The sequence below is a fragment of the Podarcis gaigeae genome (assembly GCF_964106915.1).
Source record: "Podarcis gaigeae genome assembly, chromosome: 4".
Taxonomy (NCBI): domain Eukaryota; kingdom Metazoa; phylum Chordata; class Lepidosauria; order Squamata; family Lacertidae; genus Podarcis; species Podarcis gaigeae.
This window is the reverse complement of record NC_139677.1, coordinates 24175323-24202291: the sequence shown is the minus strand read 5'-3', so window position 1 is coordinate 24202291 and position 26969 is coordinate 24175323. Positions and strand designations below refer to the sequence as shown.

At 43.3% G+C, this 26969-nt stretch overlaps 1 protein-coding gene across 3 annotated transcripts in view; it reads right to left on the bottom strand.

The window, feature by feature from the left end:
• The window catches only part of CLYBL (citramalyl-CoA lyase), a 187056-nt gene extending 165889 nt beyond the window's left edge, over nucleotides 1–21167 (bottom strand). The window contains exon 1 of one of the 3 annotated variants that reach the window (XM_083735339.1): nucleotides 21031–21167. In XM_083735339.1, coding sequence (XP_083591465.1) covers nucleotides 21031–21095 — 65 coding nt within the window. In that variant the 5' untranslated portion in view covers nucleotides 21096–21167. Of the gene's footprint in view, nucleotides 1–14308; nucleotides 14329–21030 lie in introns of those variants that run through there. The other 2 variants (XM_083735340.1, XM_083735341.1) reach the window with 2 other exon arrangements.
• Nucleotides 21168–26969: the final 5802 nt, after the last annotated feature.

Genomic DNA, 26969 nt, shown 5'->3' with positions numbered 1-26969 from the left:
ATGCTCGGTGCCTAGCCCTGCCCACCTGATAGCCACATGTACAGCATGAACTTCACATGTACAGCTGTAGGTATGGATGGCAAGGGCGGAGTTAGTTGGCACATGCAACATGGGGGATGGTTCTAATTGGCCCAGCCACTTTCCTTGCCACCCATTGGTCCTCCCCATGAGTATAACACTTAACGCAAGTTACTGCCAATACTGTATTCAAATTTGCTGTTCCTAAAATGGTACAGTCCTCATACGGGGCTTTACTAATTTAGAATGAACGTGAAGGAATTGTTTGTTTGAAAGTGTGTATTATTAGTACTACAGTATTTAAAACCGTTTAGGACAAATTACAATCACAACTAGACTGTGTCCTAATATATAAATATATCTGAAGGGTCAAAGGCAAGGGCAAAAAGCTGCATCTTAAGCATACAATGAAAGCTGTACAGTTATACCGCGAGTTGAATGTGCTTCAGGTTGAGCACTTTTGGGTTGTGCTCCGTGGCAACCTGGAAGTAACGGAGCGCGATACTTCCGGGTTTCACCGCTCGCGCATGCGAAGATGCTCAAAAGGATGTCACGCGCATGCGCGGAAGCGGCAAAACACGACCCACGCAGACGCACCGTCGCGTCTTACATTCCATTCAGGATGCGGACGTACAAGGATCCTGTTCGCATCCCGAGGTCCCACTGTATAATGAAAGTGCCTGATGGGGAAAGAATTCCCCAACTTAAGGGCTGCCACAGGGAATGCCCTCTCCTAGGTCACCCCACCCCACCCCTCTGAGTTCAGAAGAACTACTGAGAAGGCCTCCTGTGCTATCTTAAAACCCAAGAGCATCTTTAGCGAAGGAGGTGGTCTTTCAGATATTTGGGACCTGAGTCATACAAGGCTTAAAACACCAATGTATTTAAACCTTAAATTGGGCTAAGAAATGAACCAGCAAAACTGTTTGAAAACAGGGGTGATGGGAGTTCTAAAAGGAAGATCAGCCAGTAATTTTGGCCCAATTAAAGTTTCCGAGTCATCTTCAAGAGAAGCCCCATGTAGAGTGCATTGCAGTACTCCAATCTGGAAGTTACCAGAGCACCAAGTACTGTGGCCAAGTCCTGGAGGAGGAAACTCTGCAGGGAGGGAAAGGGAAGGAGGTGTGGTTCTGAGGGGAAACTGAAATGGGCAGGAAGGAGATATTGTGATCCTGGGGCAGGAAACTAAGAGAGGGGAACTTTGGCAGAGGGAAACTGAGTCAGGTAGAAGGCTTGTCAAGTGGAGTGGTACCCCCTAGTGCAGTAAAAGAACTGGCACAGTTCTTGGGCTCTGAGGTTTCTCTTACGGCATATGATGAAGTTTTCCAGCTGAAACTAAGCATGTCAGACCTCTAAGTTGCTTGGACTTGAGACTGCCTTAGAAAACACATTAAAGCTGCTCTGAACTCTCAGGAAGAAGAACCAGGAGGAAGAACCAGTATGATGTAACAGGATAGTGTCTGACTTACATCCTGGGGAGACTAGGGTTCAAACACTGGACAGCCACTGCCATGACCTCAGTTAGCTCAACCTGACAGTGCTGCTGGGACACATACCTTGAGCTCCTTAGAATGTCAGAATTAAAACAAACTTATGAATAATATGCAACACTGCAGGTGAATGGATGAACTCGCAGCACAACCCCATGCACGTTTATTGAATCCAACTGCAGCTTTAGTAAAAAGATGAGAATTGCAGGGGGTTGGACTAGATGACCCTTGGATCCCTTCCAACTCTAAGATTCTATGGAGGTTTTTTAGGTTCTCATGTGGCATAATTGTATAATGCTAGCTTACTTATCTCAAAAGAGGATACTTACTGAGAACAGGATTAGAATACAAGCACATTCTTAAATGCTTGTAGGAAGCTTAAACGAAGAGACTAGAATTGTTTTCTTCATAAGAATGAATGCATTGCAAATAAGCGCACAACATATAATTAGAAACACCATCTCAAAATGCTTTACAATATTTATGTCTTCTGCCCTATGAGACTAGTGAAGATAATAAGGGAACTCATGCTGGAAGCATACATTGTTTTCTTAATATTTTCCATTTGTTTGTTTGTTGTTGAGTTTCAATTAACACTGAAGTGGGGAATCATGGAAGAGAATAGTCACGGCAGCTACTTCTGGGGGGGGGACCCAGAATTTTGTCATTTCCCCCCTAACTACAGAATTAAGTACCTGCTGAGGTTTTCTGTGACTCCCCAGTTCAGATATTACACTGCTCAAAAGCATATACCACACACTTGAACAACACTCTATGCCGAACAAACACAGATAAGGGCTCTTAGGTAGAAGAAGTAATAAAGAGATCTTTATTCAGGCAAATCTCAATACAGGCTTGGAAGCAGACACAGGAGTTCGGAAGTCAAGATTCAGAAGTTCTGGAAAGCAGGCAAGATGCTCAGTTGGTACAGCATGACTCAATCTCAGGTGGAGGTCCCTTCCCACTCTGCAATTCTACAAAGAGTTTCCACATCCACCAAACTTTTAAAGACGAGGCAAGATTTGCTCACTGTATGTGAATATTGGGATTGCAAATGAGCACTACTTTGGGGCTCCCATCTGCAGAAGCTGGCCCAGTTCTAGGCAACAATGCTCCACTCTCCCTCTTCACGCTCTTGAGCAATGCTGTTCCCTCTCCCCTCAGGTGCCCACAGCCCTTCCCCACTGCCAGGGAGACCCTCTACTCTGCCCAGAGGTTGGAGGTCAAATCCCTGTTCCCCCTTCTGAAGTGGAAGCACAGATGGGAGAGCTCCTCTCCTCCAGCCCCAGTTGCCACCTATCTGACTTCACCTCTTGGTTTCTTCTTCCTTCCTCTCCTATATTGGGCCTGACAATCCAAACCTGACCCAGACAGAGGCAACGGACAGGTATGGAGAACTTGTGGCCCTACATATATTACAAGCTCACCATGCTGGCTGAGGATGACAGTATTTGGAGTTCAGTAACATGGAGGGCAGCAGTTTCACTGCTCTACAAGTTTGGCAGCTGCAGGAACATCTGAACTGGCTGTGACACAGTGACTTGTCCAAACTTCCCAGTGCATGCATGGGCAAGCAAGAGCTACAAACCCAGACTTACTGGTCCAAATTGGACTTTTGCATTGATTTTAACTGGGTGCAGAGTGCACCCAACATTTTGGAACTGAAGACTCCACACGTCAAACTACAACTGTCAACTGAGGGAACCACGGGCTCTGCAGAAGGGATGGGGAAGCTGTGGCTCTCTAAGTCTTTGTTGGCCCTAACTCCCATCAGCCCAAGTGTCTGGCCAATGGTAAGAGATGATGGGAGTTGTAGTCTAGGAATAACAGCCATACTATGACATGGGAGACCATGATTCAAATCCTCACTCATCCACAAAGATCACTGATTGAACTTTCAGCCTAAAACAGGCATCCCCAACCTTCGGTCCTCCAGATGTTCCCATCATCCCTGACCACTGGTCCTGTTAGCTAGGATCATGGGAGTTGTAGTCCAAAACATCTGGAGGGCTGCAGGTTGGGGGTGCCTGGCCTAAAACTATCTCACAGGGTTGTTGTGGGGATTAAATGATGAGGAGAATAATGTGTGTCACCTTTGAGAAAAAGATGAGATAGAAATGCAACCAAACCAATCAAGGATACAGAGAAGAAAAGAAAATAGTATCTTATTTTAGACAGGGGGAAACAGAGTCAAGGGGAAGAGGCTCTCAATGCACTGTAAAGACTGTACAGTCGTTATATGTATTAAAATACGATAGTTGTCTCACACAGTAAATCCAACCTTCAGTAAACCTTTGCCGTAGGGCCCGCCAAAGCCAAGCAAATACTTATATTCAATTCATTAACAGGCAGAGTTGGGTTCAATGGCGAAAGGCAGCTAGGGCAATATTGAAGTGTTCTGGGGAAGAGTTCAAGTTATAATCTGATTATATGTATTGGAAAGATACTTTGAAGCATGGATTTTATTTCTTCAACCCACTTTTATGCTGCAAGCGTAGAGCGGGGAAGATGGAAGGCTGGCGTCTTTGATGAAGAACCGTACGTTGACTTCAACCCAAGCAACCCAAGCCTATTTCAAGAGAAGATTCTAGAAACATACAGCTATTCCAGAACTCCCAGTGAATAATCCATTCCATTTCCATATGCATGGAAATGATGCATAAAAACCAGCAGACGGAGTAGAGTCTTATCACTGAGGAGAGAAATCTGCTTCCAAAAGTCTTAACGTTTTACAAAAAAAAATTGAAGAGATTGGTTGTGCTTTCAGGGTGGTTTTTTGTTGTTCTTTTTTTGCCACTACTGTACTTTTAGCCTTTTACGTTAAGAATGTAGTAAGCCAAGTGACGGCAAAAGGGATTTGAGCAAATACTGTTTGTGGGATACGTTTCAGAAAACGGGTCGATGTGACTTTTTCTTTCTTTCTTTTTTCTTTAATATCCTGAGCAATAAAGATCTGACAAAACCTTAGAAAGGGGAGGGAGGGGGGAGCAAAGTGGAACTGCCCCATAATTTATCAATTCCAGGCCTTGGCTTCCCTAATTGACAACCTCAGGGCTACTTTCATCACTTGTCGACTTCAAACCCACACTCAATTTTTCCTTAAAGGTGACGGTACCTCAGTAGCTCAATGGTGTTTCGGGACATATTGCAGCATATAGGAATATTTTCCTCTGACGCCCGCATATAGAGAGGGCAGAAGAGAAAGGCGGCCTCAGGGTGGGGTGAGAGGAGGGCTGAATCTTTCATATCTCTCAGCAGCTCGGAAGAGCATGAAAACAGGTCTTCAGCTGCAGTCAAGGTTTTTGGTCTCACCCCCAAATTATTCCAAACCATGAATAAAACTGAAGCCGTGTCATATCAAGATGGAAGTTGTGCATACATAGGTAGTTCCCTGGGTCCTGGAACAGGGAAATTTGCCAGTTCTAGATTGGTTCCCCTGAAAGGAGCAGGTGGATAGTCTGGGTGGGGGTGGGGCTGTCCTTAATCCACTTTTGCCTTTATCCCTGTTTGTCTTGACCGGCCTTAAACTAGGTCGAGACTTAAAAGTATGCACAGTGGCATACCACAATGTCTAATGGTTAATACTTGTATCTTGGACACTGTGTGGAGATTCTCCATACTAACACTTGGAATGTCATGGGGCTCATAAGTAGAAGAGATGGAGGATTTTTTTATTCTTTTTGCAGCCTCCACAGATTGTGGTCTTGGATGATGGTAATCCTAGTCCAACAATATCTGGAGGGCACACATTGCCTATCTTTGTGGTAGGCCAGAACACAAAGACTGCACCTATGTCGCTTTATTCTCCAGAAAGTAATTACCTATTTTACTAATGTATTTCCCACCCTTTGTTTATATTGAATATATAAACATATAAATACAGCATGCAGTATTAATAACACACACACACACACACTCAAAATTAAAAGGTCTGAGAAAATAAGATTCTTGCCTGGTGCCAGAAAGATTTCACAGTGTGCATGAGTTTCTAGGACGAGCACTCCAAAACAAGGACACCACAACCAAAAAGGCTCTGCCCCCATTCATTACATGCCACATCTCCGCCAGTTGGGGAAAGTCTAAAGAGGAATTATGATAACAGGCAATGTACAGGAGAAAATGATCCTACTCCCAGCCTATGCTTGCACATGTACTTGCTTTTAGATTTTTAAGTTAAGAGGTTAATTAATAATACTACAAACAACAAGAAACTTCATCATTAATGCTTGTAACAATGTACCATCCATTTATACTTAGCTATGCTGCCACCTAAAAAGAAGTGGAGGCTAAATTTATACAGATAGCTTAAGACCATCAGCTCGGAGGGAAAGGACCCGACAGTCACAGATGTTTGAGAGGGCTTGAGTGGGAAGAGAACAGTACACCAAAGTGCTTTAAAAAGAACTCACTTCTCAGGGGTACAGGCAGAGTTTATCACTTAATGCTATCTCAGTGTTTCCAGTAATTATTTCTGCTGCTCTACTGTACCTTAAAAATACAGGCAGAGGATGCTAAAGGAAGTTTTTCCATGTGTCCTTACCCAAAAGAATGCAATTTGTCCACCACAAAGAATGGGTTCGGAAACATTAAAAACCAGAGAGCTGCATCTAATTTGTACCTTCCAATTCCATGCTGTTTCCAAAATCTGCATATCATTTGGATGAATGTTACAAATACCAAGTAACATGCTTCATGTATTCTGTTAAATTCGTAACTCTGGGGTTGTTAGCTCCAGATGTGAAGAGCCCTGGAGCCAAGCCATCCAAAATCAACATGTGCATTTTCTGAAACAAGAGGACCGGAGAGCAATATTTCGGAATCCAGTTTAACTGATTATACCTCTGGCTTACTGCACATTGCCATCATGTTGTCAAGCCTACTTCTACAGCCAGAGGAGATTAAAATGATGTACTTGTTTAATGTAAAAGCTGGGAGTCTCAAGATTATAAATGAATCCCCTGGGCCGTACAAAACAGCCTCGGGCAATACAGAGGCCGTATGTTACCTATTTCCGCACCTTAATTTTCCTGGGGTACTTTGACCACAATCATTCATTCAGTCCTTTTGCTGCGACAGTAGAATGCAAACTGTGCAGGTCACACCCCACCCCTAGGACTCACAGTGAACCCCAACATCCTTGACAAAGTTTTACACAGCATTTGGGAGCAAGCAAAACAATGTGACGTTGGAATTTAGCAGAAGATATGGCTCAAGTAATTTTACTCACACCAATAATTCCACTACTGCTCATGGGTGTCAATAGTTCAAGAAAAACCACCCGCAGATGAACTACAGTCAGAGCGCTGGTTCCCAGGTTCAGAACCCTGTTGAGTCATGAATCTGTCATTTGTACTCAAGTCGCCATTTCTCAGCCTAACTTGCCTTCTTGGGATGGCATATGAGAGAAACGTAAATCCCTTTGTATACTGGAAAAGTGCTTTGGGGAAAAAAGATATTCTTCTTCGCAATACTAAAAAACAAAACATTCAAGCCTGTAAACTAAGGCTACCCTCCTATATATACACTCCCTCGGGAGTAAAACTCATTAAATTGGCCTTACTTCTGAGCAGATTAGTCTGGGGTGGTCATGAACAGAGATGAAATATTGTATAAATGTAAGTATTTAAATCCACTGCAACAAACTGAAAGCTCAATATTGGGGGGGGGACACAGCACTGGATTCTATTCATTCACTTTCTTCTCACAAAAATACAATATCATACCCCCCCCAAATAAAAGAACTATGGAATGATAGGCTATCCTGTCCACTTTCTGCAGACAGATGTTTCCTAGCTTTCTTTTAAAAAACGCAAATCACATTTGCAGTGTTAGTAATCTAGGCCTGTAGCCTCCATTACAAACCGGGGACCTTCCAGGGTGTAGAATTTAAGTTTACAAGCCTGTTTTGCTTTCCTGCAGGCGCTTAGAGCTTGTAAATGGCACCTTTCAGTGTCCCGAAGAACGAAGGGCAGCTAGTCCCAAATTCTCGTGTTGCCTAATGGTCTCACATAAAACGAGGTCCACAGAATTTTTATGGCCATCTCAGGGCAAACACACAGGTGAAGAACCACTAGGGAAAGGATGTCTTGAGCTTTGTCCCTTGGACAAAAGCTTTCCAGGTGCAGCAATTTCCCCCCCCCCCACACCCGTTGCTCGAACGATTAATAGAGCTCTCAATGTAAAGTCTGTAGCCCGAAAGTTACAGCAGTGAGAAGTAATTCAGATGGAGAAATTCCTCCGGGAAGAAAAAGGGGCACAGGGAGAATAGAGATCAATATGCGTTGACCTCCAAAGTGAATAAAACTACAGAACTTTTTCGCACAAAAATGAATAAACAAGGCTGAAACTCTATATCCACTTACCTGGAAGTAACCCTCCATGAACACAACTGGACTTACTTCTGATTATATGTATAGGATTTGTCCCGTGAGTCACTTTTTCTTTCTGAGTCCGCATGCACAAACCCCGACAAAATTAACAAACTCTCAATAACCACAGGAATTGCATGTTATTGTTGTTTTTAAACTAGTAAGTATAGAGCTATTGTGCACAGGAAGTGATATTCAGAGCTTTGATGAGGACCGAAATATAACCATTTGGGCTGCAATCTACAAACAACAACACAGTTCAATCTACAAGATTTATCTAAAACACTTTTCTGGAGTAAGGACTTTGTGGACAGTAGTCTTTAAATGCTACAAATTGCTTCCAAATTTAATGACTCGTGACTTGCCAAAAACAGTGCTAATGAGCTTTAGGTTTTTTGCTTTAAAAAAAAAAATCCAAGTAGAGGCCAGCAAATGAAAGGAGAAACCAGTAAAATGTAAGTAAAATTGCTAATTTGATTCATGCACAGTTACAGCTTGGCTGTGGGTGTGCCAACACCACTTCCATCTTCCCCAATCAGGAAATGGGATTAAATGTTTTAAAAATATTTTACTGCAGAGCTCGATTTTCTTTCAATTAGAGGGCAAAACAAAATCCCACTGATTCAAGGCACTTCAGTTAAATTAGTGCCTTTCACTGATCCTCTACATATTTAGGTACGAGACGTTGGAATTAACAGGAAATGTGTGTTCTCCAGTCAGTCTCATTAGCTGGTTGTGCCACACACATCTTCACACATATGTTTTCAATGCTTTCCCAAGGAACCAAAAATGCATCCAAGCTTAAAAGGCAGTAGTAGAATATTGGTGCCACCTTGCTTGCGGAAAACGCAAGACAATCCGTTCTCAGGACTTCACAAACTGCACAAACATTTCTACCTCGGATACTGCAATTCTAGTAGTAGTAGTAGTAGTAGTAGTAGTAGTAGTAGTAGTAATTTATTATTTCTACCCCACCCATCTGGCTGGGTTCCCCAGCCACTCTGCGCAGCTTCCAACAAAAGATTATAAATACATTAAAACATCAATTATTGAAAATTTCCCTAAACAGGGCTGCCTTCAGATGTCTTCTAAACATCAGATAGTTGTTTATTTCTTTGACATTCTAGAACTTTGACACTGGTTTGTATCACTGTTCTTGCATACCTACAAAATATGTATTACTCAATATTCAGAGAAAGTGGCAGTTGCACTTATGTATGTGTACTAAATGTACAAACTCTGACTGCATCTTCCTGTAAGCATACTATGGACCCTATGACTGTCCAGCGGTTGTGGGTGTTATGAAAAATCATGTCTTTGTGGTGAATTGGGGGACATGCTATAATAAGGGAGTGGCTGTATTTTTAAGAGGCCACTCCCTGATTGCGAGTTCAGCATACCCTCCAACATCTCTCCAATAAAAATAGGGACGTCCTAAGGAAAAGCAGGACATTCCAGAATCAAATCAGAAACCGGGCCAGCTTCTGTAAATCCAGGACAGTCCTTGGAAAATAGGGAGACTTGGAGCATATGCGTTCTGGATATATTAGCTGTGTGGTAGCACGTGGTGAGAGGTGCTGGCTTGCTTGCGGCAAGTATTCTTTCATCTATTTGGGTATTTTTTATTTGTATTTTGGTGGTCTCTAGCTAAAATGAGTCTGAGACCTACAGATTTTGTTGTGTGAATCCTATACACTATAAACTTGATTACTGGTTCCTCAATGAGACCATGGACATGTGTACTTGTTGGAATTCGCATGTTCCTGCACACACATCCTGCAGCCCCTGGATTGGCGGATTGCACTGGCAACCAGTGATCTATCTACCTCCGCTTTCTGCCTTCCAAAACTAGGCAAGCCAAGTGTCTTGTAAAGGTTCAGAAGCAGAGCATGCTGCAAATGTCCACCCCCGTTGTGAATCTCTGGCATCTGAGACTCACAAGGCATATTGGCTGTGTTCACACCTAATGATAAGCCAAGAAACACTACTTAAACCACACTCTACAGAAGCTATGTACTAGTGCATGCAGCCCAATTGTTCCCACTTTGCTCTTTGGGCACGCAGGTAAGAAAACCAGAAAAGGGGTAGCTTAGTATTGTGTCCAAACCCGAGATCATGGCTTGTTTCTCCTTAACAAACAAAGATTTGTAATGCATAATCAATTGCATATTGTTTGCAGATTGAAAACAACAACAGTATACACCTATCATATTCACTGGATTAATTTCTGTTCTGGACATGAGATAAATAATTTCAGACATCCCTACACGAGGGATGAGTGAAGGAAAAGCCAAGCTCTGAAGTATTTTATTCTTCAGTTGCATTGTAGACCCCTACGAAGTTGTATCCAACACTGTGCATGAGTGGAACAGACCCACACATATAACAAGATTTACCTCTCCTCTGCCCTGCAACCCTCTGCACAACCTCATACTTCAGAGGGTTGGAAGACTCTCCAGGGCAGATATTGGGCACGGTGTAGGGAGGCTGTAGGGGATGAGCAGAGGAAACTGATGTCGCATTGCGCAAGTAGAAGTTCACTCACGAAACATTAGATTCCAACCTTTCTCTGCAATTCAATTAGCTTCTTTACCTGTACCATCTAGTAAAACATCACCGAAGTCGGCTGAGCTATTCAGATGAATGAAGTCAACTGTGGGAAACCACTTATTATTTTTTCTTGAAGCATTTTTTTATTAAAGATTTTCTTGATTTACAAAAGTATATGCAATCTCTCTCTCTCTCGTATATATATATTTTTTCCATGTAACATTTTTACAAGTTTGGGAAACCACTTATAAAGTAATAAAGAACAACATACACCATCACTTCTTCCTACAAACAAGGCATAGCTGCAAGTACACACCTAGGCCTGATTCAATCATATCTTAGCTTAATAAACCAAGATCAGCATTAGCCTTCTACCTGTCCAAACAATTCCTTATCTCCTCTCTTCTCAGCATGTCATAAGAGTTCAGTTAACTATAGTTTCCTCTTACACTCAAACAAGGAGACTATGGTTATCATGTACATATCAAGACAGGACCTTAAATAAACTCTGAACCATAGTTTAAGATCTCAGTTAGTTCCTAACCTAGTAGACATATGTTTTCCAATCTGGATGTAAATGCAAACTATGGTTAACCAAAGACTTACTAGCTTTTCACAGCACACCAAGAAGGAATAAAGATTATTTGTTAATTATCAGGTGATACACAACAGAACAAATAAAATAACTTGATCCCACATTTAAGACACAGCAATACGTGACTGATTTTGCTTCCTCTCTCTCAGTCATATAAGACAGAAGACCTACTGTAAAAACCTCATTTGGGAAGATCTTCCCTAAAGGATTTCTGCACTCCTGGAGGCTGAAGTACAGACTCATCTGTATTTATAGAATCAAAGAGAGGAAACCAAATAAGAAACGTAATAAGCTGAGATGTGATCATCATAGGTGCAGCAGCATTCTATGAAAGTCAAGTGATTTAGGTCTACAGGTCTTCACTATGTGGAGTCAGTTGCTTTCCTCTTATAATATTGCACATTAAGGGTGGCAGCTCCAAACACCCCCTAGCAGCTCCAAACAGAAGATGGACTAAATGCTAGCTCGGAAGTATCTGCCAGGAAAGATGTGCAAGAAGCCACTCCAGATGTTCTCTGGAAGCGATGAAAGAGGACATGCAAGTCACCTGAGCATCCTCTTTGTAGCATTTCTGGGTAACAACTGAAGCAGCCTTAGGTGTGTGCTGATTTGCACTAATGTAACTGAAAAAATATATATCATTTTGTCACACATGACACCCTGGATCTACTCATAGCTGTACAGTGGTCACTACTCTCTCATGTTATTTACTCATGTTATTTGCTGATACAACAACCCACAGGATCAGGTCCTAAAATTAGATGTCAACATTGGGAATTAACAACATAAATGTCTCTTGGTTCCTACCCAAGAGCAACGACACTTGTACCTTCGGTGTAAATAAAGTAGTCAAGTTTTATTCTGACAGACTGATAGTGTATAATCAGAAACATATAGTGTATAAGCAGACATTAGTCCAGACGCCCTGAGGCACTAACAATGAGGCAAGGATCAAATCAACTCTGGAGAGGAGCTTCAGGGTTCCCTAAACAAAGTTCAGGGACTAAGACAGGGGCCCAGGATCAGAAGCTGTGATCTGAGACTGTACAGGAATGGGAAGATGCTCCAACAATTCAATGCAATGAGGCAGGGCAAGTCCAACTGCTCACCTGTCCTACTGATAACTCCTGGTCTGAAGCAGGCCACCCCTTGTGGGCTCGGGCCCTTTCCTCCTCCCTAGCAGAAGAGGGGCCTCCCTGGCACTGGAAGGGCCCACCTTCTTCTGAGCTGAGGAAGTGGACGTGTGAGACTCCAGAGGGAAAGTCTCAACAGGAAGGCCTAGGTCCAAGTCAGGGGCAGGTTCTCACCCATGACCTCCCCCTAGTTGTCCTCATCAGAGTCCTCAGGGAAGGCTATGACACAACCTTGTAAGTCATTCTTATGACACGCCCATCACATCAGGTACTACTTTTGGGGGTTTTTTTAAGGCTGACATTTTGAGGTGTAGAGAATATTTAAAAACACTTTTAGTACTATTAAATCCACACTGGACGAAAGCAATAATTGCGCTCTCATGAAGCAAACCAAGTAGAGCTTCAACCTACAATAACAGCTTGTTAGTGTCCTTAGTTTCAAGGCTTTGGAATGGCATCTGTCTTGAATTATATCCAGCTGGGATCATGTTTCAATGACCAATATGGACAGATTACTGGAACTTTAAAACCTTGCCCTCTTTGTAATTGATGTTTAAACTGTTTGAAGTTTCTCATTAAGTCCATTTTACAAATTAGGTGCAGATGTATAAAGCTAAATGTACAGTACTAGGGGAAATTAGGTCACCTGAAAGCTCAATATAAAATGTCTCTGTTAACTGTTTAACTACAATGAGTACATTAAATTTTAGAAAATCGACTCGGCGTGTCCCAAATTCTTCAGAGTTTCATCACTTCCTTTTCATTGCGGAAGAGACTTCACAATGGCCAGCCACTGTGTAATGTCATTACAATAAAAAATATGAAAGCAAAGGCATTTAGTTGTATAATCACCAGCTGAGATGTTCTTTCACTGCAGTATAGTTATACTATAGAAACAGGAAGAAAAGAGGACCTCAATACCATGATAACAAGTAATTCAAATTTACACCTGAGTTCAAGTAGATATAGTCTTGTCATTATATATTTTTTAAGTTCCCCTAGGTTCTATTATACTGCGCCAACTCTGTCTGGGAAAAGAATATCAATACCTAGCATTCATAGGATTCTTCTATTTGAGTCATTGCAGGAAGAACCAAAAACACTGGTATTACTTGCAACGGAACAGTTTTCAGTGATTTAAATGTTAGGGAAGCTTCCTAGCTATTCGGGGGGAAATGCTAAATATATTTTCCATCAATTCTACAAAGTTTATCTGTTTTATGCCAGTTTAGTTATGTCTTCACCACCACAACCAAAACAAATACGATGGGAACTTTGGGTGAGGAATGCTGGAAATTCTGTTACAAATCCTGATCTCTAGCTTTCCACCCTTGAACTACACATCTAAGGGTTCCTAGAGAGTAAGGGCTATTAAATCTGTTTTTAAGTCTGTGGCACAAGTTTGTAGCAAGCAAAGACTGCCTTGACTGATATACTTTAGACCCAGTAAATCTTTTCCAGCCCAGCAACCTTAAGCTCCAGTTCTAGAGCTTGAGTATCAGCTACACCTGACAACATTACAAGCTGCATATGGGAACTGTACTTATCTGAGACTAGCAGAATCAGAGTGCATGGCACAGCCTCAGAGAACAACTGCTGTTCCTAAGCTACTCTCCCAATTATATTTCATCTTTCTTCTTTAATAATACTTTATTAAATACTTTATCCACCACCAGTGCAGTGACACACACGCCCTTCCTGTTTAGTCCCACATCACAAAACAGCTTGCAAAAACTGTCAAATTTAACACATTTCAGTAGCCAGTCCTGATTCTCAAGAACATCAATGACATAAATCACTGAGAAACAAACTTGTTCAAAACCTGAAAAACGAGTTGGTGCTTTCAAATGAACATTTTCCCAACAAGGTTGCAAACAACGAACTCAACACAATTTCATTTTCATCTCTTTCTGCTGCATAGTAATAAAATGAATTTAAGATTAATTTAAAATGAAACAGTTCAACAAAGACATCCAAGGGATTTTACAAAGGCATGGGGAGGACCAGTCTTTGGAGCCAAAATCCTCAAAATGCACCAAAAGCGAAAGAGAGAGAGCTTTCACCCTTACAGAACAACTTTTAACAACTGTATAAAGCAACATTTCAATTGTTAAAGAAACAAAATAATAATAATTCCAGGTAAAAAAGAGATACCTCATCTTCACAGAGATTTTTTAAAATTTTATTTTCCTGTCAACGGAAATCTTGTATCTGTTCAAGATTTGTGTCTGCTAAAATGTTGCAAGACAGGGAGAAACTTTTCTGATTAACAAAGAAAACGTGTTTGGCTATATTTCAGCTTTTGTTGCATTAGCACCCTCCAGTGTCCAATTTATGAAAAAACAACAGCTTAAAAGAGCTCTAATTGTGACTTCCTAGTCAAACAGAAGAAGGTAACCGACTATGGAGGTTGAAAGGTTTACCCTGACGTATCAATTCATTGGCATATGCAGTAGCGTAGTGTGGGGGGGTGCAGGGGGGGCCGGCCGCACCGGGCGCAACATCGGGGGGGGGGGGTGCGCTCACACTCGCAGCTCTCTGCCCCCTGCTAAAATCCACGGATTAGGGGGCGCAAATTACTTGCCTTGCCCCGGGTGCTGACAACCCACGCTACGCCACTGGTCATATTCCACCACTAGGGACAATTATAAGAAGAGGCCACCCAATTAAAGCCGAGTTCTGTTCTTCTGCCCACAATGCTACCATATTATACAACGAAAAGGTTGAGCATGTTAACAAACTGTCCTAATTCCAGCTGCCAAGTCCAACCCACCATACAACGTGGACAGAGTTTCTGTTAAAAGCAGCTCTGTAAAAGGGCTTTGGGTGTTCAGGTAACCAAACCATGATGCTCAGTGTAATTGTAAGGATGCTATGAATCTGTCTTAACTTCTGCAAATCTAAGCATTCTTACTCAGAAGAAATAAGGTTCACTATACAGGCGATAACCATTTTGCACAGGGGTTCTGTTCCCACCCTCTGAATGTGTTGGCGGAGTGTAATTAAGTGTGCCCCACCATGTTACACCCCACCACATTATGGCCCTGATTTCCCCTCTTCCAGGTCCAAAAGGAACCATGCATTGGCAATCACACATCAACTTGGAGAAAGTCAGGGGAGGAATGTTTCCTTCCCACCCCCCAAAAAATTCATGCTACAGAGTCAGGGGGTCATCCTGAACCAGGTGTTCCTGGGGGAGCGACCAAAACTGGGTGGATCGCAACCTGATTTTGGGAAATCTCCCCCTCTTCCAGCAACCCCCATGGTAGGCGGGGGAACAGGAAACTTTATTTTTGTCAGTTTATGACAGGATCCAAGTAGGGATGGGAGAGAGATTCAACAAGAAGTTCAGTTTTAAAGGCAAACCTACCAAATCCACACTTCCTGAATCAAGATGCAAACCGAAACACAGCCATCGTGCGCAAAATTGCACATTTTAAAGTGTGGGTGGAAATGCACATATTAGTGAAAACACCATACAAAAGTGCATTATATACAAAAGTGCATTAAATTAGGAGAATGTGTATGCGGCATATAAAAATGTGTAGTTGCAAAAATTTGTACTAAATGCTGACAATTTTTCAGGAGGAATATATATATATATATATATATATATATATATGCAGGTTTTGGTGTCCTCGGGTGTCTTCCCGTGTAAAAGTTGGGGTGTCTAGGCGACGTTTCGACGAGGTCTCACTCGTCATCTTCAGGCTGGTGCTTTCGGCTTCTTGTTACTGGAACAGAGCGGGATCTCAATGTTTGAGTTCCTATAAATACTGTAGAGGGGGTGTGGTGTCTAGCCTCCAATGTTCTGGGCAGAGAGGAAGTTCCCAGGCTAGTGTGCCTTTTCTTCTTTTGTTCCTTAATTACTTGAGAGATACCTTGAGTGATTTCTTGAGTGATATCCTGAGTACCACTTAGGTGGGTCATTAGGTGTGGATTAGTTGCTAAAGTCTTTGTGTCTTGACCTCTTGAACTTTGTGAAGAGTTTTCCTGAGAAGATGGCTGTATTGCACTTAGTTGTGCTTTGGCTTGGCTTCGTGTATAGGGGCGAGCTGTGGTTTTGTGGCTTGTGTCAGCCAGATCTGTGTAGGGATTGCAGGGGGGTGCAGCATCCGGAGGTGCCACCATGGATTGGCTACTGGATGGTGTCAGTAATTCATCTGTGGAGAGGGTCTGGGTTTGGGTCTGGTGTGGTTGATTGGTGTTGGCGTTCTGTGTGCCTCTGGATCTGGTGTCAGTTTTTGTGGGGAGGGCTAATTTCCAGATGTCTGGCAAGCGGGATGTGTCGTCACGCTTGTTCATGTTGTGAGGGTGTTTCTCTATCTCGATGGCTTCCATGATTATTCTCTTGTGGTGATGTTCCGTGTTAAAGAGCAATTTGGAATCTGCAAAATTAATTTCGTGTCCTGTTTCTTTCATGTGTTGGAAAAGAGAGGAAGTTTTTTCTTCTTTTTTGACGGCATTCTTGTGTTCTGCGATACGTGCATTTATTCGTCTGTTTGTTTGTCCAATGTACGTGGCTGGGCAGACTTTGCAGGGTATTTCATAGATCCCTTGGTTTTCCAACTGGATTTTATCCTTGGGGTTTCTGAGGATATTGGCTATTTTTTGGTTGGTGCAAAAGGCTGTTTGGACCTGACCAACCACTGCCTAACCAACACGTACTTCATCCACAATGGACAAAGATACAAACAGATAGAAGGAGCACCTATGGGATCACCCCTCTCACCGGTCATCGCAAACCTGTACATGGAACACTTTGAAACCAATGCTTTAGACAAGTCAGAACACAAACCCAAACTTTGGCTCAGATATGTTGACGACACCTTTGTAATTTGGCCACACGGGAAGGAAAAACTGGATAGCTTCCTCACACATCTCAACAACTTACACCCCAAAATACAATTCACTATGGAAATAGAAGCCAACAACCAACTTCCCTTCCTTGACGTCCTAATCTACAAAAAACCTGATGGCTCCCTAGGACACACTATCTACCAGAAAAAAACACACACCAACCGCTACTTACATGCACAATCACACCACCACCCTGCACAAATAAACTCCGTAGCCAAGACTCTCATCTCCAGAACCAAACGCCTGGCTGACAAAGACCACTTGACAACTGAGTTACAGAATCTCTCAAATGTGTTAATTGCCAATGGATACCAGCAAAACAGGATTACGAAGCTAATCCAAAAGGAAACACCCCCCAAAAACCAAGACACAGAAGAAAACAATGGCATGGCCCTCCTTCCTTATATCAAGGGCACTACAGATAAAATTAGCAAAATCCTCCATAAACACAATATCAAAACAGCCTTTTGCACCAACCAAAAAATAGCCAATATCCTCAGAAACCCCAAGGATAAAATCCAGTTGGAAAACCAAGGGATCTATGAAATACCCTGCAAAGTCTGCCCAGCCACGTACATTGGACAAACAAACAGACGAATAAATGCACGTATCGCAGAACACAAGAATGCCGTCAAAAAAGAAGAAAAAACTTCCTCTCTTTTCCAACACATGAAAGAAACAGGACACGAAATTAATTTTGCAGATTCCAAATTGCTCTTTAACACGGAACATCACCACAAGAGAATAATCATGGAAGCCATCGAGATAGAGAAACACCCTCACAACATGAACAAGCGTGACGACACATCCCGCTTGCCAGACATCTGGAAATTAGCCCTCCCCACAAAAACTGACACCAGATCCAGAGGCACACAGAACGCCAACACCAATCAACCACACCAGACCCAAACCCAGACCCTCTCCACAGATGAATTACTGACACCATCCAGTAGCCAATCCATGGTGGCACCTCCGGATGCTGCACCCCCCTGCAATCCCTACACAGATCTGGCTGACACAAGCCACAAAACCACAGCTCGCCCCTATACACGAAGCCAAGCCAAAGCACAACTAAGTGCAATACAGCCATCTTCTCAGGAAAACTCTTCACAAAGTTCAAGAGGTCAAGACACAAAGACTTTAGCAACTAATCCACACCTAATGACCCACCTAAGTGGTACTCAGGATATCACTCAAGAAATCACTCAAGGTATCTCTCAAGTAATTAAGGAACAAAAGAAGAAAAGGCACACTAGCCTGGGAACTTCCTCTCTGCCCAGAACATTGGAGGCTAGACACCACACCCCCTCTACAGTATTTATAGGAACTCAAACATTGAGATCCCGCTCTGTTCCAGTAACAAGAAGCCGAAAGCACCAGCCTGAAGATGACGAGTGAGACCTCGTCGAAACGTCGCCTAGACACCCCAACTTTTACACGGGAAGACACCCGAGGACACCAAAACCTGCATTCCTGTACCCGTGAAAATCTACGAAAGCAAATATATATATATATATATATAATCACAGGTTGGTCCAGAAATGTGGAGAATTAAACTTAAAACTGGAAGAAAGAGAAACTGAGGGAACCTACATTGACAAATCCATCCACCTTTAGATCCATGCCAGAGTGCTATGCCCTGGCAACCAGTGAGTGCTATTTTTCTAGATAAGGAGGTGCTGGAACTCACTATGAACACCTCCCTCATTCTCATACAATGGCAATGAATGGGGGGAAAAGCCCTACAGGAAACCACATGTGGGACTAAAGCCTTCATTAAGCTTGCTCCACTAGCTCTTTTTCTGTCTTCCGACATTGTAGGTGAAGAATTGGTCAATAATAAGAATCCAACCTTTACCTTCAACCACATTTCAAAATATTGAATGAATTATAAACCCAAAATTCCAACACAATTTTCTGTCTCATCAAACTCCTCCCTTTTATAAGCATGGAATTCAGAACGGCATCATATTATGACAATGACCATCTGTACAGGTGAGGCCTACAACGTTACAGGTGCTGGGGTCAAAGCACTTGTCTCAGTGATACTGGTTTTAATGGACTTCCTTTTATCAGAGTAAGATGTGCTTGTTTTTAATGTTTGGTGTTCGTTAGCACCAGTGTCCAACAGGTCAATCGGGATCGACTTGTAGAACATGTAATTGTTTTTCCTCAATCTCTGATTGCTCTCTTTCTCTCCAAACAGCCCTTTCTCTTGAGGAGCCAGCTTGCAGGGCTTCTCTCTCGCTCTCTCAGAAGGAGAAGCAAATGGGCGCAAGGCGTACACAGATGGAGATGCCGGCGAGAGACAGAAGCGCTGGCTCCTCGAGAGAAAGGACCAAATTTAGCTGGGAGACTGAGGGAGCTCCGTTCGCATCCTGAAGTAAACGCAACCCACGTCTGCGCGTCGTGATTCGCCACTTCTGCGCATGCGGTCATCTTGACCATCTGCGCATGCGCAAGTGGCGAAACCCGGAAGTAACGTGCTCCGTTTCTTTCGGGTCACCTCGGAGTGCAACCCGAAAGCTCTCAACCTGAAGCAACTTCAACCCGAGGTATGACTGTACTTGGGGATCAAGCTAGTCTGGAGGGGAGAGACTCTTCTGAAGAAAGACAAGACTCCCAAAACCCAGTGAAGGAAGTAGTGAGCCCTTAAGAAAGTACCTCAGAGGCTGGGATTGTTGAGATGCCGCAACCCCAGAGTTGTCTGCGACTGGACCTAATGGTCAGGGGTACCTTTACCTTTACCTGAAAGAAAGTGCCACCTCAGAAAAGAACCAAACTATCAAGCAAGCCAAAATACCTGATAACTAATTAAAACAGAATTAACATTGTCTGTCTGAAGAAACCTAAGTGTGTTATTTGCTACCTTGGTTTTAAAAATAAATTTTGTTATTTATTTAAAGTGAACCTGTTTGAGACTCCGACTTATTGGTTATCCCCTCATAAAGGTCCCCTCCAGATTCTCTGGGATAGTTAGCTTTTGTTTTCAACTTTTGGGTTTTAATGGACTTCCTTTTATCAGAGTAAGATGTGCTTATTTTTAATGTTTGGTGTTGTTCAGGGATGTTCAGGGAGGTGGGGACAACATAACTGAGAGCGGGTGTGAGAGTGAAACAGTGACATCGAGCCCGCCGTCACCGCCCCCCCCCCCAAAAAAACTTGCCCATACTGTATATCAAGATCCTAACCAGAGGTATTCTGCATGTCCCCACACCTACTGAGGCCAAGGGTGCCTTGTGATAGCCTTCAGAACTCACTTCCTAAGGAAGTTGGCCTTTTCAATGCTCACTACAGTAAATACCTTGGTCCTGGACTTTTAATTTGACAGATGAGTTTTTCTGGATGTTATATTTACCTTTATGACTACTGTTACCATCTCAACATTTCGTAAACTGCTTGGAGGTTACATACTCAAAAGAGTGGCGTAAAAGTGTTCAAAACATACATACAAACAAATCCTGTTAATTTAGCGTTTTGGGATAAATCCCACTTAAGTGGCTATGAAATAATCCCAACAGCCCTACCTTGAAGAAGACTGTAATGTTTTGAACTCTGGTGGATTTACTTAGTAAGATCAGGCTGCTGTTATTCCTTGCAGGGGTTGACGGTCCTTCTTTGAAAGCAGGGATGAGGAGGCTGTGGCGCTTGCAGACGTTACGGGACTCACGGCACCCCTTTCCCCTTCAGTGCCCTTAATGAAGGTCGAAGAGTGGGCTGTGGGGTTTTTGTTTTGTTTGTCAGTTTCCCTCTCTAAGAGACAGCCCAACTTTCGAACGCTTACAGGACCACGTAGCTATTCGGAACTTGGCAGCACAAGAGACGCGTGTGTGTGTGCACGTGTGAATGTGTTTTACTGCAAGGGTGGCAGTAAAAAGCGGGGAGGAGAGCAACCGCTGGGCGAACTTCTTCCCAACCCCGCTAATTCCGCCACCCCCCAATCTTCAGGAAAGGGGGGTAGCAATGCCTCCCTTCCCCTGCGTGCGTTCCCGCCTCCCTACGTCGCCGTCACTCACATTCCCCGCCCGCTCAGGCTCTGACCCGCCGCCAGGAGACGCCGCAGCCCGAACGCCGCCGCCATCGTCGCCGCACTTCGCCTCTTCCGGGCTCCGCCCACGTCCGCCTCCCATTAGCGGAGGACTTGAGCGGAGGGAGGGAAACCGCTTCTCTGTCGCCTCGCGTTTGGATAAGTTACCCGCGTTCTAAAGGGGCGGGGCCTGGAGCGCCGGGTCGTCGGAAAGCTCTACTCACGTGTTACACGCGCGTGAGGGCCCGTCCCGGCATTCTAAAGGGGCGGGGCCTGGGGCACCTAGTCGTCGGAAAGGTCTTCGGGGGCGGGAAAGGAGTAGCTGAGTTGGGAGGTCGTCTGCTCTGCTCCGAGTGGAGGGAGGTATTGCGAGAACAGCTCCTCCTCGGTTATGGAAATTTGAAAGTGCCTTCAGCATGTAGCAGTTGGTAAAAAGAGGCAATGCGTATCATATGTGCTTCTGAAAACAAATGACTGCGTTCAAGTGGGGAACAAATTGAAATACAGAACAGGTGTATTTGAGACCATCTACTGAAGCATCTAGTGATGTATGGAAGTGAGAGCTGGACCATAAAGAAGGCTGATCCCCGAAGAATTTATGCTTTTGAATTATGGTGCTGGAGGAGACTCTTGAGAGTCCCATGACTGCAAGAAGCTCAAATCTCTCCATTCTGAAGGAAATCGACCCTGAGTGCTCACTGGAAGGACAGATCGTGAAGCTGAGGCTCCAATACTTTGGCCACCTCATGAGAAGAGAAGACTCCCTGGAAGAGACCCTGATGATGGGAAAGATGGAGGGCACAAGGAGAAGGGGACGACAGAGGATGAGATGGTTGGACAGTGTTCTCGAAGCTACGAACATGAGTTTGACCAAACTGCGGGAGGCAGTGGAAGACAGGAGTGCCTGGCGTGCTCTGGTCCATGGGGTCACAAAGAGTCGGACACGACTAAACGGCTAAACAACAACAACAACTGAAGCATCAGTAGAGATGTGGCAAACCACCAACTTCGAAAAGTACAGTATCAAGCTTCCATACTACTACTGCCTGCAGATGTGTAATGGATTTTTAAAAACCTATTTCATGGATTTTTTCGCTGTATGAGGAAATCGATTTTAAATTGGGGGGGTGGAGTGTAGGCTGCCATTTTTTTATGATACCTGCATAAAAAACTGTGCACGTGAGCAGCAATAAACCTCCATCTGGAAATACCCCTAGAATCATTGTAAAGTCTTGCATTCCCAACGTAACATCAAGTTTAACTTGTTTTTGAGCATGTAGAATACAAATAATTTAAGGTACATACTTTTATGTGTCCAAAGGATATTGATTCATAAAATTAACTTCCACTTAGCCCAATGGGACTTATTTTATTAATATTGTTAGCCACCTTTCAACCTGCAGTATTTTCTCAATGTGGCATACAATGTATAGCGAATTAAAAATCAGTTTAAAATATCTAGAACACTCAAATTCAACAATAAAACAACAGTTCTATTTCTGTCAGCCTCTCCACAAAAAGGCCACCTAATCTACCCCCTCAGTTAAAAGAAATCTGAAAGAAAAAACCCTTTTAGAGCCATCCAAACAAACAATAAGGGAGCTGATCATAAGTGAATAGCGGATTGGATCCTTCATGATTTATACCATTTTAAGCTAAAAGGACTGGTTTACGTGTTTGTTTGTAAGAACAATCAGGGGGTCAGGCAAGAAAATAATAATCTATTTCCCCGTTATTCAAATGAGATTATTAGGAAGCAAGCAGAGGACTCGTATATACAGTCATACCTCATGTTAAGTTTGCTTCAGGTTGCGCATTTTCATTTTACGTCCTGAGACGACCCGGAAGTACCAGAAAGGGTTACTTCCGGGTTTCATCGCTTCGCACATGCGCAGACGTGCAAAATGATGTCACGCTCATGCGCAGAAGCGGCAAATCACAACCCATGCGTGCGCAGACGCGGGTTGCGTTATTTTCAGGTTGCAAATGGGCCTCTGGAACAGATCCCATTCACAACCAGAGGTACCACTGTATTCATATTTTTAGAAATGTATACAATATTGCAAAATTGCAAAGAGATGCAGTTAGTCTTGCATAAACAAAAGAAGAGTGCAGGGAATATTAATAGGGAACTTATTAATGACCCTCGAAGGTAAAGATAAACACAAATCATAACATTGGGCTTTGAATATAATATGAAATGACCTCCTGTTCTGCCTCAGGTTGGCTTAAGACAGCTTCATATTAACATTTCTTTGATGTTTATTAATTCTGAATCATGAAAGAGAAATGAGCATCTTGGCAGTCAAAGAATGACGTACACCTGACTATCTGTAAGTGGATATTTTCTTTGGCGGGTTTTTTGTGTGTGGGGGGGTCAAAATCAGGAAACAAACAGCTGCCAAGGTCAATCTTGAAAATATTTTTGACATTTTGAGTTGAAAAGTCACTTTGGAAACAGCTCCAATACAGAACCTTCAAAGGAGAAACATTTTCCTGTTCCTGTCCAGCTTTACCTTGTGCATTGGTAGTACATAGAAGCACCAGTAATATTACCTCAAAACTTAGAAAGTATTAAAAATAATGGAATGGCAAAGCAAGGTGCTTCTGCGCTCACCTCCTTTTTCAACAGTGAATTAGCTGTGTTACAAACATAGTCGTATTAGCAGCCTGGTGCTTCTTGTTCCGTCAGAACAGACTGATACACAGAAATCAGCAAGCGAAGCTTTTCACACCATGGAGATATTCACCACCTATTGATATCTGGACAAGAAAGGCAGAACAGCCTTTGTAAAAAGTTTGCATGGGATACATAGTTGCAGTCTGATGTTTACTGCGAAATAAGTTGCACTTTGTTCAAGGAGGCTTTGTCCCAAGTAAGCATGTGTAGGATTGTGGCAATCAAGTCTAGTACTCTGGGTGAAGTAGTTTGCCGATGGAAACATCAGCATGTAGCTTGAAAGTATTCCTCAACTTGGCACAATTCCTGGAATCCCAGGTAGCAAAGGAGGGCCTATTTTCAGCTTATTTGAGCTCTAGTTTTGGGATGCGGGTGGCGCTGTCGGTTAAAGCACAGAGCCTAGGACTTGCCGATGAGAAGGTCGGCGGTTCGAATTCCCGCGACAGGGTGAGCTCCCGTTGCTCGGTCCCAGCTCCTGCCAACCTAGCAGTTCGAAAGCACGTCAAAGTGCAAGTAGATAAATAGGTACCGCTCCGGCGGGAAGGTAAACGGCATTTCCGTGCTCTGCTCTACTTCGCCAGAAGTGGCTTAGTCATGCTGGCCACATGACCCGGAAGCTGTACGCTGGCTCCCTCGACCAGTAAAGCAAAATGAGCGTCACAACCCAGAGTCAGTCACGACTGGACCTAATGGTTAGGGGTCCCTTTATCTTTACTTTAACCTCATGTTTAGATTACTGTAATGCTCTCTGCAAGAGGCTACTTGTGAAGATAAGCTGAGAGCAGGATGTGGCCACAAGGGTTGTAAGCAGTGCTTCTCTTGGGGACCATGTTGATGTAATATAGGAATATAAGCTGAGTCAGACTATTCACCCATCTAGCTCACTACAATGAATGGCAGACGCTCTGCAGAGCTTTAGACATGGGTCTCTCTTGGTCCTACCTGAAGATGCCAGAAATTAAACCTCAGGCTTTCTGCATGCAAAGCCAGATCCTCTCACCGAGCTAAAACGCTTCCCCAAGAATGGTTCTGTTCGGACGGCTACTTACAAAACCCAGAACAACTTGGGTCCCAAATATTTGTAGTATTAATGTACTTACTTGGGGGGTTTATTGCATCCCCTTCTTCAAAATGACCACCAGGTGAGTCACAATTTTGTAACTGTCCATTCTGTCAGAAAACGGAATACTTGGGCTGCATGCACAACCTACAGTTAAAGTACACATCCCCCCCCCCTAAGAATCCTGGGGCAATTTACCCCTCACAGAGCTACAACTTCCAGCACCCTTAAACTACAGCTGGGTGGACTATTTTTAATTTTCTCTCACCCATTCTCAGACTGTTCTTGGTCTTTTTTTGGGGGGGCACTTAAAATTCCATTGCACCTCACCTATTTCTATGCTTAACTTAGCTTCCCATACATATTTCAGACTTTCTGTATTATCTGTGTCTAATCACAGAAACCTGCCCTTTGTTGAGTCTGACTCTTCCGTTATTCGTTATTCAAATGGTGTCAGTTTCCTGTACTATTTTATTATTTGGTATAAAAGCACACATGTAGTGTGCCATTGTAGCAAGAAGATACGGATTCTGTGCAATTTTTTTCAAAATTGTTATCATATTGAAATGTAAGTCACGTCATTTAATCTAAACAAATGCCATAAAAACCTCTCAATCCTTGTATTTTTATTTACTATGAAATTATGGAAGGAATAGAAAAGCAGCTGATGCTAATGTTGTTCTCTTTTCTTTGTATATTAAGCTTCCATTTCCCACCTCCAGCTTTTCCATATTATCTATTTATTTTCCCTGGCCAGTGTATTAAGTTTTTTCTGTCTCCTCTCTGCTTTTTGCTGCTCTCTGTGGAACACCATTTTGTTTTGGTGCCGAAGCCTATTTAACTTTTAACCCTTGGGTTTACAACTACTTTTAAAATCACCCTCTGCTACCTTGATGAAGACCAGGCACCATGCCCTTTCTTTTGACTGCTAAACATGGGCTTCCACATATCTCATAATGGCAGGAAGGTTTAAGAGCAGCAGGTTGCAGAGCTCCAAAATCAGGGAGCATCTCCCTGCCCTCCCCACTGCATTGCTCTTGTAATATTGTGGTATGTCAAGCTACACGTGCCAAAATTCTCCGCAGCCTTGCGGGTCATCTTCAAGTGAAGAAAAGGCTAAGGAGAAAAGCCTACACAAATGTGGAGTGGAATCCCTAAGACTGTTGTATGTCTCTTTCCGGCAACTCCTGCAGCCAAGCTGATGTTAAATGTAGTCATACCTCATGTTACGTTTGCTTCAGGTTGAGCGTTTTCAGGTTTCATCCCGCGGTGACCCGTAAGTACCGGAAAGGGTTACTTCTGGGTTTCGCCGCATGCGCAGAGGCACAAAATGACATCGCACACATGCGCAGAAGCGTCAAATCGCAACCCACGCATGTGCAGACGTGGGTTGTGTTCTGCTCGTGTTGTGAACGGACCTCCAGAACGGATCCCGTTCACAACCAGAGGTACCACTGTATTGCTCTGCTTTCCTCTGAATCACATCAGTGAGGACGGGGGCGAGGGGTCAGGTCTTGTCGTCTGGGCAGCCCAGGACCTCCATACTCACTGTCCAGGCTTACGCCCTGGAGAGGTCACTTCGGTGCTACTAATGCAGCAAAAACAGCACAGCGAGCAGTAGTTACAAGTCTCTGCAGCCACAGCAGGCACTGTGAGTCTCCAGAGATCTGACCACTCCTTGAGGTGCACTCCATTGTCTCTCGGGCCAGAGAGAGTGGATCCAGGCTGTGTACACATTACCTGCTTAAAACGCAGTTAGGTTATTCTTTTGCTCATTTCAAACTGAAGCTTTTTTTGGGGGGGGGGGGGAGATGCATTTGAGTATAGCATTTTATAAGAAATGACAGGTACAGCGAATGGCTAATATGCATACACCGCTTCCCAAACTTGTGGGAACGCACTGGATGTAAACAGATATAGCCCCACACTTGAAAATAATTTTGGAAATCTGTAGTCTTAAAATGCCTGATTAAAAAGAACTATTTTTCTCCTAAAAAATTCTTAGTAAAATATAACATGAACTTTTTGCCTTTTGATTTTCATGCTTGTTCTGGTGGGAAATGCAGGATGCAAAAAACAAGACTGGTAAATTTGACTGGCGCAATCTCTATTTTGATGTTGATCTGTAACCAAAATCAGAATCAGGTTTACTGTTCACATATACATGCCACACATCAGCCTGACGGCT